Source organism: Zootoca vivipara, chromosome 4, assembly GCF_963506605.1.
Source record: "Zootoca vivipara chromosome 4, rZooViv1.1, whole genome shotgun sequence".
NCBI lineage: Eukaryota > Metazoa > Chordata > Lepidosauria > Squamata > Lacertidae > Zootoca > Zootoca vivipara.
The window spans coordinates 29,236,114-29,248,981 of record NC_083279.1 but is presented as its reverse complement, the minus strand read 5'-3'; the positions used below and the strand labels follow the sequence as shown (position 1 = coordinate 29,248,981).

General features: G+C 41.2%; 1 protein-coding gene across 1 annotated transcript in view; it reads left to right on the top strand.

Moving 5' to 3' along the window:
- EIF5B (eukaryotic translation initiation factor 5B) overlaps positions 1–12,868 on the top strand; it is a 32,630-nt gene that overhangs the window by 14,120 nt on the left and 5,642 nt on the right. The window contains exons 8-21 of the mRNA XM_035115517.2: positions 284–370; positions 1,476–1,562; positions 2,199–2,497; positions 3,374–3,481; positions 3,710–3,820; positions 4,723–4,790; positions 5,023–5,164; positions 6,120–6,251; positions 8,009–8,191; positions 8,758–8,919; positions 9,712–9,843; positions 11,871–12,002; positions 12,118–12,194; positions 12,287–12,451. Of these exons, the coding sequence (XP_034971408.2) occupies positions 284–370; positions 1,476–1,562; positions 2,199–2,497; positions 3,374–3,481; positions 3,710–3,820; positions 4,723–4,790; positions 5,023–5,164; positions 6,120–6,251; positions 8,009–8,191; positions 8,758–8,919; positions 9,712–9,843; positions 11,871–12,002; positions 12,118–12,194; positions 12,287–12,451 (1,885 nt within the window). The remainder of the gene's footprint in view (positions 1–283; positions 371–1,475; positions 1,563–2,198; positions 2,498–3,373; positions 3,482–3,709; positions 3,821–4,722; positions 4,791–5,022; positions 5,165–6,119; positions 6,252–8,008; positions 8,192–8,757; positions 8,920–9,711; positions 9,844–11,870; positions 12,003–12,117; positions 12,195–12,286; positions 12,452–12,868) is intronic.

The following is a 12,868-nucleotide window of genomic DNA, read 5'->3' as shown; positions in this document are numbered from 1 at the left end:
CAAGACTTTATGGACCGATTTCCCCAAAACTTCATGTTAGACTGGCAGTGATTGGTTCTTTTCTCAGTATTGTATACACTGAAGACTGGAAGGAATTGTATGGTAGTAAGAGTCAAGAGGTCTTTAATTACAGTGTATTCATTTTGAGAGAGAGAGAGGAATTTTGCAGGACCAGTAATGTACTTTCGGTTGCAGTAGCTTTGTTCTAGGCAAATAAAATGCATCTTTGTGGTTGGCCTTCTTACTACAGCAAAGCTGTAGTAATTATCTCTTGCAATTTTAGAAATCATAGAGTTGACTTCCCCAACTGAAGAAGCTGTAGAACCAGTTACAGCAGTAAAAGAAGAGATCATTCTTCCAGCAAATCCAGGTCAGTATTAAATCAGGTATTCTATGTTGCTTTTATCTAAAGCAGCAATTCCTAAACTTTCCCCTTGCTCATGGACCAGTTGAAAATTGCTGAGAGTTGTAGCAACCCCCCCCCCCCCCCCGCCCTCATGTTGTAAAAATGTTGTATAAATGGCAAAGCAATGAGCTAGAGGCCACATGATTTAAATTTAAAATTTATTTATTTATTTAGAGCATTTGAACCCCACATTACAGCCAAAACAGCTCTCTGAGTGGCTTACATACTACTAATTAAAACAAAAGAGTCCCTGCCTTCAGGCTCTTAGTCGAAAAAGCACAGCAGGCAAAATAAATGGGACAGGTAGGGGAAAGGAAAAAAGCAAGCTCATTTGCCAGTTCTTAAATAGTAGCTCTTACAATGACCAGCTGCCATAGGAACAGCTCAGAGGCAGAGAGTTGCCTGATGGAACTGGTGTTTTGGCTGATGGAACGAGCCCTGTGTCCCACCTCCAACTGAGGCAGCATGATGAAATGATGCTACCAGGTGACAGTAGGCCCATAAAATTAAAATCACAATACAATAAAACATTTAATTTAAAAAAATAACAATGAATATAAAATTAGATATCAGTATAAATATTTAATGTGGCATATATGCCACCTCTTCTCTTCAACCACAAATCCAGGCTGTGTCGCTGCACACCACCTGAATGAAGCTTGTGGGCCTTTGGTGGTACCCAAACCCAGTTTGAGAATCCTTGATCCTAAAGCATAGCATTTTCTTTAGCCTAATGTGAGGCCAGTTAAACCAGCTTTGGGAGCCATCTTTGATGGTCAGGGGCGTCATCTGGGCCACGGCCTCAATATTCCACAGTCACATGCTCACATCACATGTGCAAGCTGCATGCCATGAGTGTGACACATTAGCACATTGTGTGGCGTGTTCTGGCCCCCTAAATCATGGAGGGCAAGTTGGGCACGCCTGTTGAGGGTACTCAGTGTTTATATTAAGCCAATGACAAACATTTGGTTAATTCAAACTGTCCACCCATACCTCCTCTGTAAACATATTGATACATTATCCTAAAATAATAATAAAACCTATTATGAAACCAGTTGCTTTTTAGTTTCAGAAGAAAGGGAGGAAGGGGAGCCTGAAGATACAGGATTAGATGACTGGGAAGCCATGGTCAGCGATGAAGAGAGAGAGAAGGGTAAGTGTCTTTTGAAAAAGCAACGGACCACCACCTTGGCCTGAGACCTCTGCTTCTTTTTGTTCAAAGCATAGCACTTCTCACAGAGTAGAAATGAGTGAATAAACATTGCACAATATGTACAGAACCATACTTCAGCTCGACTAAGTCCTTTAAACTGTTGCGTGATTTGCTTGGTAATTGGGTTTACAGGGTTTTCAGTTACTGTCTCTGTAGTGCCGCACATGCTAAAAGCACAAAGTGCGTGGTCCTATCAGTCACCTGATAAAAATAAGTTTGAAACCAACCTTCCTTGTTCATTTAAATGAACTCACTTAGCAGTATGACTGTGGACAAGGAGGACTTTGGGGACATGTTGGGTCAAAAGCTTACCATGTTTCTGTTTTGAACAAGAAATTCTTCAGTATAATTAAATTTATAAAGTCAATAATGGGGTACGCCACAGCTTCGCTTTTTGAAACACCTATACCTCCCTTATTGATTTTGCCGGTCAAGGGAAATAGGACTGCAATTCAGCACAGGTCTGTCTGTGTTTGTATTGTAATATGTGGAACTGCAGTTCTGTACTCAGGTAGCTGTATCAGAATAGAACCCAGGTAGAAGTAGCTTTTTAAAATTCACATCCCCTGTTGTCAGAGAGAAAAACTGTCCGCATTGAAGTCAAGGAGCAAAATGATGCGGATGATGATGGAGATGGAGACGGCGATGACGAAGAAGATGAGAGTGAAGAGAGTGAAGATGGAGAAAGTGAAGGAAGTGAAGGTGAAGAAGATGAGAAAACTTCAGATGAAAAGGAATCTGAGCCTCAAGCTGCTGGAAAACAATCTGCAGAGAAAAAGCTAAGTAAAGAACTAAGCTCTGATTCAGAAGATGATTCGGATGATGATCGCACTAAAGAAGAACGTTCCTATGATAAAGCTAAACGGCGAATTGAGGTATTTGGTAACAATCTTTCCCATGTAGTTAATACTATTCATTCTGAATAAAAGATGCTCCCTTTATTGCTCTCTCTCTCTCTCTCTCTCTCTCTCTCTCTCTCTCTCTCTCTCTCTCTCTCTCTCTCTCTCTCTCTTGCTTACTTCAGTGTTCCTTTGAAGCCTTTTCCATACCTTTGCTTTTTTGGTGAGGATACCCAATCTTGCACAAATTGTTAAGGAGAAGGAAACATTTACTGCTGAAAGCAAATGTCAAAATTGTGGAACTTTGTAGCTTCTGTTGAGTTTCCAGGGTGCACCTTTGCCCAGATAAATTGCACTCACTTGTTAATCATGTATTTTTTTGGAATAGGCTTCATTAAGTTGTCCAAGATGTAATCTTCCTCAAGTCTGTGGCCACATAGGCCAGAGACCTTGGGACAGGTTACATGTAGCTACTTTGCTTCTATAACATTAGAAAGGATCAAATTACCCAGTTGTGTATATGGCCATATGTGTATATGGAAATAAAATCGGGTGTCCCAGCAAACCAAGGCTGCTGTTAAGATTTTCTATTGGGAACTGGCAAAAGCAGATTTCCATGTTTTTTTTCACCGTGATCATGAGGATTTCAGCCTAGGACAACTGCCTTTTGGTGTAGATCTCCTGTAATCAGGTAAACTGTAAATGTCTGCTTAATGTGCTAACTAGGAACAAGTATTTAGCTGGAAACAGTGTTTAATGCTTTTTTCTCTGTTTACAATTATATATTTGTGTTAGGGGTAAGGACTCTTCGGCATAATTTTGAACAGTCAAAACTGAGTTGCTTTCCTGTTTAAATGACTTCATTTCTTTTTCCTTTTGACTTTAGCTCACATTATTTGTTCTTAATTCTAGAAACGTCGTGTTGAGAACAGTAAAAATGTGAATACTGAGATACTACGAGCACCTGTTATTTGTGTACTTGGACATGTAGATACAGGGAAGACTAAAATTCTAGATAAGGTAAGGCACAAGTCGGTTTCACGAAATCGCAAGCTTTCTCTGCTAGTTAGCTAACAAGTTAACTGCTTCCTTCTACTTAAGCTGAAATTTTGTAGTAACTTAGGACTGCTTAAAATTGCTTAATGCAAAACTGTCACCCGCGCCCTTTCAAAGCATATATTAATCAGCTCATCAAGGTCGTCATTCTTGCTCCCCCCCAGTTATTCTGCTTTTTTTTGTTTCATGCAGCTCCGCCATACCCATGTACAAGACAGCGAAGCGGGTGGCATTACTCAGCAGATTGGTGCAACTAATGTCCCCCTTGAGGCCATTAATGAACAAGCGAAGATGGTGAAGACTGTGAGTAAGATCTTTCTCAGAACTCCGTTGATGTGCTTTGAGAAGGAACCGTTGAATTATATTATCTTTAGCGACCTCTCCTCTGCCCCACATTTCTTGTTGGAAGCTGGCACAGCTTAGGCTTGCGTTTCGTTGTCCTTTATTTAGACTGGACCCATTTTGACAAATGCCTTCATTGGCTGAAAACATCACTTTGGCTGAAAATATACTTTGTTGCCCATTGTTCTTGTGAGCTGGAGTTTCCTCCTATGTTAGTGGGGGCTTCTCAAATCCATAACCGTTCAGAAAGGCAGTAGGTTTCAGATACTATTTTGCTTCCTGTGCTCACATACTGTTGCGCCACAAATAATAATAATAATAATAATAATAATAATAATAATAATAATAATAATAATAATATAATTATTTATACCCTGCCCATCTGGCTGGGTTTCCCTAGCCACTCTGGGCGGCTTCCAACAAAATATTAAAATACAATGGTCTGTTAAACATTAAAAGCTTCCCTAAACTCCTCTGGAATCAAATGGTGGCAGGGCCTTGTCCTCCTATGCCAGGCATGGTCAAACTTGACCCTCCAGATGTTTTGGGACTATAACTCCCATCATCCCTAGCTAACAGGACCAGTGGTTAGCTTCAAATGCTATTTCCATTGCAGCACCTTGCACTGAAAGCTGTTAGCCTCTGCTCTAGAGGAGGAGCTGCATCAAGATAATGAAAACTTAGTGATGCAGGTTGTGTTTTTTTTTTAAGTACTATGATTATGTAGATTATGGATGGGTTTCTTACATAGATTATTATGTAAGAAACCATGGCTAAAGTTCAGAATTATTGCTGAGGATATATACACTATCAAAGCTTTGGTTTGCCTAAGTTTCAAGGTAGCCAATATTTCGTAATGTTAGTTTGACAGAGAGACGGTCAAGATTCCAGGAATGCTGATCATTGATACTCCAGGACATGAGTCTTTCAGGTAAGTTTGCAATATTAATATCTGGGAGTTTACCATATAATGTTTGAATACATCTATACAATTAGAAATTAGTTAGATAATGTTCTGATTGCCTTTCATTTTCATTTCTAATAGTTTTGCCAAACACTTCTACATGATAGAATTTGCTTTAGAACAGCTACCTATTCCTGGCAATTCTATCTCTCTTTTGCCCTTACTTATTGAGTGTACCTTTCCTCCTTCAATGTTGCAGCAATCTCCGAAATCGAGGAAGCTCACTATGTGATATTGCGATTCTTGTAGTTGATATCATGCATGGTTTGGAGCCCCAGACCATTGAATCCATAAACCTGCTGAAATCTAAAAAATGCCCATTTATTGTGGCACTCAACAAGGTAAGATGACTTTCAGAGTTTTACTGATTCTGCCATAAGATCGTATGAAGAGCCCTGCTAGATCAGTCCAAAGGCCTAGCTAGTACAACCTCTTACTTTTAACAGTGGCAAACTAGATGCCCCTGGGAAGTCCCCAGGCAGGACTTGAACGCAGTATACCTCTCCTGTTCCCCAGCAACTGTTGCTCAGGCTGATGTTCAGGCATCAGGCCTAATCACCATTTCCAAATGCCTTTTTGGTTTTTGTGTGTGTGTCTTTTACTATTTAAAAATATTAATGCCAACTGAGTGCTAAATGTTTGTTCTATCAAGGGACTCTCATTCAGGAGCAAATCCTTTTAAGTCTGCTTGCTTTGCAAGTTTATCCTTGAATTTTAGGAAGGGAAGAGCTTTCATCCTCATTTCACTCCTGTTGTGAAGCTTGTCACTTGAAAATACTGTATTGAAAATAATGTTTTTTGGGGGCAGAGGTCTCCCACCCTTCAAATCTTGCAGCTAGGATGCATAAGAACCTAGAGCAGGCATCCCCAAACTTCGGCCCTCCAGATGTTTTGGACTACAATTCCCATCTTCCCTGACCACTGGTCCTTTTAGCTAGGGATCATGGGAGTTGTAGGCCAAAACATGTGGAGGGTCACAATTTGGGGATGCCTGACCTAGAGCTTATTGTGTAATGTTTTATTGAGTTTTTATGTATGTCAGAAGTCACTCTGGGGTGATATGACTCCTCTAGATACTTCATAAATGTTTATTTTGTCTCTTATTTTTATCTGTAAGTCACCTTGAGTCCCTGGCAGGGAAAAAGGCAAGGTATAAATAATAATGACATTTGCTTGTAGATTCCCTACGGTTGCTATTGACTTGCATGGCTCCTACTGAGTAGTATAACGTTCAATCAATCAATTACAAAGATGCTTCTGATTCTGTCTGGTTCTGATTCTGATCTGATTTTCAAGATCGATAGGTTATATGACTGGAAAAAGAGTCCCGACACCGATGTAGCTGCCACTTTGAAGAAGCAGAAAAAAAACACAAAGGACGAATTTGAGGAACGTGCAAAAGCTATCATAGTGGAGTTTGCACAGCAGGTCAGCTGAATTACCATCATTGCTTCTGTTAGTATTTAAAATGTATTTTGGTAGTGGGGAGACAAGCAAAGGCTCCCAATTTTTTGCTGCCTTATTAGCCAACCAAAAATGTATTGACTATCCCGAGACCATCCGTTGTGCCTCACAAACGTGGCATGAGGTTAGCAGAATATCTTCCTCTCTTTTTTCCAGCTCTATGCTTGGAGCTGGAGAGAGGGATTCTCCTCCAAGCTTCTTTCTGGAGATGAGAAACTGAAGCGTGTGCTTTTACATTCAACAAATACACAAGACGTAACTGGCTGTGCTCTTACATAAATAAAATATATTCACTATATCATATAAAATAACTTAAGAGTTCAACGGAAATAACTCATAAAGTTCAACGGAGTAAGCAGAAGACCCAGTAGATCAGTTCATTCACAGATAAGTTCATTCATGAGGTCCATACATGTAACCACAGGTTTGATGTTGTTTTGCATGTGCTTTTACACTGGCACCTGGTGGAGGGTCCCTATTGGGTGCAGAGGCAAGCCCACGTTTCTTACCCTCTCATCTCCAGGAGGAGAAGGAGGTCTATTGCCTTCTCTTATTCTGCACCTGAGGGGCACTTGGAGGAACTGTCCAGAGCGGAGACAAGCTGATATGCTTCTATCTCTCCCCACTCCTTCCCAGAGATAAAGGATTGTTATGGCTCTCCCTTTAAGCCTGGCAAGCACAGAGCCCAAATAAATCATAGACTTTGAAGCTAGGGAGGGAGCAGGACAAATCACACCTCCTATATAGCTCCTGAGTTTGGAGGAAATCCTCTTCTTCTTCTTCTTCGGCGATCTCTCGTAGCCGAGTAAGATTGTCTTCCATAAACATGGTTTTAACAATGGGTCCATAAGTGACTGCGGAGGCCAATTCTGGATCCACACATCCTTCCACAGTGGGGACATTGGTGTTCCAAAGCTCAATTGTCTTTTACAACCGCTAGGTAGTGACCCCACTGGGCGCGATAATCCAGTCAGGGAAAGGGAGGCAGACTATGTTTAGGGCACCTTTTCTAGCCCCTCCCCCTTCTCGGGGTGAGCAGAGTGGATCCTAAAAAGGGCTGCTCAGTCATGGATACAGCTGCCGAGCTGCTCCACTGCCTCGTTCTTTGAGTCAGAATCACTGAATCTGTATCCACCGCCCATGTGCCGGTTCATTACTAGGGGCTTCCAGATTTCACGATCCTGCCCCCGTTACCATTTGCCGATCGCCATGGGACATTTGGGGTTTGGGTTGGGTTTTTGGAAGACGCCTGTGCGTGAATTTGTTTTATGTGTGGAAATATTGGATTCCTCTCACTTGCCAAGGACTGCCATTTCTCTCTCAAATTGGCAGCATCTGGTGGGTGGGGAGTGAGGTTGTTTCACCCTGATTACATGTGGTTGAAGAAAAATATTGGTCAGTAAGGAAGGGTTTCAGGGAGAAGATGAATTTCGAGAGGGGATTTGAAGAAAGAGGGGTAGCAACATCATGTCATATGTGTTCTGGAAGCGGGTTCATGGTATTTATATATAGATGCTACCTGGTGTTTATACTCTTTCTCATATAACAAAGTATATATTTAAAATTTCTAATAGAAGTATGATATTTGGTCTAATAGTGTTCAGTTTTTTCCTGCCCTTTTATTTATACCAGATTCCTATCACACCTTTCTATACTGACTATAGCTAAAGTAACTTCTTTGCCTCTTGCTCCTTCCCCTAATGCTATGCTTGTGGTTTTAGGGCCTGAATGCTGCCTTGTACTACGAAAATAAAGATCCCCGCACGTTTGTCTCACTGGTTCCTACCTCTGCTCACACTGGGGATGGCATGGGAAGTCTAATAGCTCTTCTTGTTGAATTGACGCAAAACATGTTAAACAAGAGACTGGCACACTGTGAAGAGCTAAGAGCCCAAGTTATGGAGGTAATTTGATATGCATCTTTTGATCTGGATTGATCTTTTGATCTTTTTATTGCATGTTGATAACCTGCAGCCCATGGGCAATAGATGAAACTTTCAGAGGCCTTTCATGCATCTGGCACAGGTGCCCATGTTGCACCCCTGCCACCAAATTTACATTTGGTCTCCTCCCTGCCTGAGCAGGCAAAGGAGAGCTTTATGAGTATATGAGCGTACACCCTGCAAAAGCCTTTCCTGCCAGGAGGGGGAAGGAAACAGACAACAGAGAGAAAAGAGGGTTTCTGTGGGGTTGGAGAAGCAAAGCAGACAGAATCGATGTAAGTTGGGTGTCTGAGATCTGGGGCAGCAGGGTGGAGAGTTGAAACAGATTATTATTACTATATTTTAGAAGAAAAGTTGTTTGAATCACTGTCATCTTAGGCGAGGAGATGAAAGGCAGGTTACTGAGAAAATCAACTAAGGAGGAAAATTCGGAAGATAATTTTTTGGAGCACGGTGTGTGTGCCTGTGCAAGGCTTTCTGCTGGTGGCCTTTGAAGGAAAATGATTTGACTGTCTTCTGTCTCTTAGGTCAAAGCACTTCCTGGAATGGGTACCACAATAGATGTCATTTTGATTAATGGGCGCTTGAGAGAAGGAGATACCATTATAGTTCCTGGAGTAGAAGGTCCCATCGTAACGCAGATAAGAGGCCTTCTGTTACCTCCACCTATGAAAGAACTTCGAGTGAAGGTAGGCAAGTGGCATGTGGAAGCACATCCTCAAATTAACTACTGATGCGTAACACTGTTTAGCAGAAATGCTTGGCAGTTCACGCTTTCCCTCACTTTTCTGGAAAATAATACAAAATAACACTATTATTTCTTCGCAGAAATTGCCCTTTGCAGGATCAGGACCATTGAAAGGAGGTGGAGCTTTTGTGTCCAATGGCCTCCTGTTGTTTTATCCATTTTTAGTCATGTGGTTTGCCAATGTACTGCTGTTACCAAAAATAACACCCTTAAATTCTTAGGGCAGAATAAGGCAGTGTTTCTCAACCACTGTTCCGCGGCACACTAGTGTGCCGCGAGATGTTGCCTGGTGTGCCGTGGGAGAATTACTTTATATATAGTCAATATAGGCACAGAGTTAATTTTTTTAACATTTTCTAATGGTGGTGTGCCTCGTGATTTTTTTCATGAAACAAGTGTGCCTTTGCCCAAAAAAGGTTGAGAAACACTGGAATAAGGCATGCAAATTGAGAGTATATACACAACTGTTGTAATGTTGTAGGCCTTTTGAGCTTGTGATATGATATTTATATGAATATAAAATATGTAATTTAATACAAAACCATTCTCATAGCAATACACTCCATTTATTTTTGCTTTAATGGTCCTAAGTGCAGCATTGTGATATTTTTTTCTGCCAAGGCCCAAAGCATTTTTCGGGCCTTGAGCTTTCGAAGCTATGATCCACAAATCTGAAGCTGGAAATAATATCTGAGATATAAGCTATACATTGTACATCTTTATCTCTCCTTAGAATCAGTATGAAAAACACAAAGAAGTTGCTGCTGCTCAAGGAGTGAAGATTCTTGGAAAGGACTTGGAGAAAACATTGGCTGGTTTACCCCTGCTTGTAGCCTACAAAGAAGATGAAATTCCAGTTCTTAAGGTTAGGCATACATGATCTTCAAAATGGAAATAGCTAGGAAATCTCAGTGTGAATGACTCTCATTAGGCTGCATGAGGACTATGCTGCTTAGAGTTTCATCATCAGAATAACAACTTTTTCAAGTCAGACTTTTATTTCCAGGTAGAATAAAGCATATATCTTTGATTCAAAGAGTAAAAGTAAAATAAACCAGTAATAGGGAAAATCAGAAAAGTTGTTGAGCCAGCTTTAGTTTATGAACATGCAGGCAGGATCATGCCTTATGAGAAGTACTGGTTGTTCTTAATAGACGGAATACCTGTGTTTTGAAAAGCAGATTGCTGTAAGGTACATGCTGCTCCATCTTCTGGGTTAGCTATTAATTACAGTGGTACCTCTGGTTATGAACGCCTCGGGTTACCTTTTTTTCGGGTTACGAACGTTTTTAACCCAGAAGTGAGTGTTCCGAGCTCTCGGAGGCCTCCGGGAATGCCGGGAGCCAAGCCCCGAGATCGGTGGGGCCTGCGGAGGCTCCGCAACTGGGCTCCAGCCGTGGGAGCTCTTGGAGGCCTCTGCGAATGCCCGGAGCCAAGCCCCGACATCCGTGGAGCCTGTGGAGGCTCCACGACTGGGCTCCTGCGAATGCCCGGAGCCAGGCCCCGACATCTGTGGGGCCTATGGAGGCTCCGCGATTGGCCTCCAGCCCCGAGAGCTTTCTGAGGCCTTCACAACTGCCCAGAGCCAGGCCCCGACATCCTCTGGATGTCTAGCAGGTCGTATCCTAGCCCTAAAGTTAGGTAAGGGACACTTACCTAACGAAGACCAAGAGCAGTGAAGCTGTTAAGAAAACAAAGATGAGCCTGGGCCGAAAAGCCCTTTACCAACTCTTGCCCCACCCCCAGCTGTAGCAAGATGGGTGACACCTAGCCAGGTAAGCCCACCTACCCTGCGGGAGGCGGGGAGTGGAAGATTTTAGGATTCTGCAAGGGTTTTTCGGATTTGTTTATGTGAGTCTGCCCTGTGCCTTTGTCTCTGCTTTGCTCCTTCGTTTGGGGGACTTCTGTGGGACTCTGCCTTCTGTCATTGTTTTGGGGATCGTGTGGAGCCCAGTTCAGCTACTGGTTGATTGTGTAACTGCAGAAATGGATAAAAGCACCCCATCCAAACAATGACTATCATCAGTGCATGTAAAAAAAAATGTTAATTTTTTCATCTACAATACTGGCTTATTTATTTTATTTTATAGTACAGTACACATTGATTTTTGCCTTCATTTTATGGATCAATGGTCTCGTTAGACAGTAAAATTCATGTTAAATTGCTGTTTTAGGGGGTGTTTTTCATCGTCTGGAACGGATCAGTCAACTTTTCTGTTACTTTAAATGAGAAAGTGCGCTTCAGGTTAAGAACAGACTTCCGGAACCAATTAAGTACTTAACCTGAGGTACCACTGTATTCAGGTTCTACATAGCATTAAAAAACCTGTGTACCTCAGATGCAATTGTGCAAGAATTAAACTGGAATCCGTGCTGAACTTTAAGGTATTGCAGCACGCTCTTGCAGGCCATGAACATGCTGCGTGTTTAAAATTATCTGCTTTCAAACTCACCAAAGCTACTTGAATTTATTTATTGTACTTCTGGAGTTTCCCCAGTTGCTTTTGACCATCTGTCCTTTCCTGGGACACAGTGATAACTACTAAGTGTAGGCAGTGAACTGTCTGCTCCAGAGAGATGACTTGGAGCTTGATTTGTGGCATTTCTATCTAAACCTTTTTTTTTGCAGTGATGTGGTATGCTTAGCTGTTAAGGGTTTGCTTCATATACTGCCACTTCAAGGCATGGAGAAAGCTTTAACTTCCAGTGCTGTGATCCACAGATCTGAAGCTATAAATCATGTCTGAGATATAAGCTATACTTAGTTAAATTGTACATCATGCCGCATAGGGATATTGGGATTCTACTTGTACTGTCCAGATGAGCTGTGAAACTTGGCACGCTAAAATAAGCAAGATCTCTTAAGATGTGCTCTTTTTTTTACATTAAAAGGATGAATTAATACACGAATTGAAACAAACGCTAAATGCCATAAAGTTAGAAGAGAAAGGTGTTTATGTGCAGGCATCTACCCTGGGTTCTTTGGAAGCCTTACTTGAATTTCTGAAAACATCAGAAGTGCCAGTAAGTATCCAATTTTCCACTTTACGATCATAAATTGCTGTGCTCTGAATTGGAGCATATTACGGAATTGAAAACACTGATTAATCGGACTGCTTTTCCTCCCATTTCCTGACAGTATGCTGGAATTAATATAGGCCCTGTCCATAGAAAGGATGTTATGAAGGCATCGGTTATGTTGGAACATGATCCACAGTATGTAGCTTTTTAAAATATACATTACTGTTACTATTTGTATAATCAAATTCCTGTCCTCTTCCTCATCACCCTTATATTTTGTCTCCTAGGTATGCAGTAATCTTGGCATTTGATGTGAGGATTGAACGAGATGCTCAGGAAATGGCTGATAGTTTAGGAGTTAGAATCTTTAGTGCAGAAATTATTTATCACTTATTTGATGCTTTCACAAAGTATAGACAAGACTATAAAAAACAGAAGCAGGAAGAATTCAAGTAAGTAGCATTCTTGTGCTTATTTTTTGCTCTGCTGCAAGATGTACATGAAGATTATGAGATTGGCTTGTTAGTATCTGAAACGGAAGAATTTTAAAAGTCATTTTCTAAGCTGCTTTTTTTTAAAAGCCAGGGGCCAACTGTATATAGGACAGGATTAAAAGAACTATGCATGGAGTTTCTGTACACCTACTAGTGCTTAGAAAGGAGCAGTTTGGTATGTTGTAAGGAACTGCAGCTGGCAAAAAAGGGAGGAAAACCACCAGGGTGGTCTGTCAATGATATAAGTACTTGAACATATACATTAAGTTATTAAGATCTCTAATGCAAGAAAAATAAAAATTCTGAACCGTAAGAAATAGCATTTTACCCTGGGTATTTTGGTATACAATTTGAATACCAAACTTTTCCTTGTAT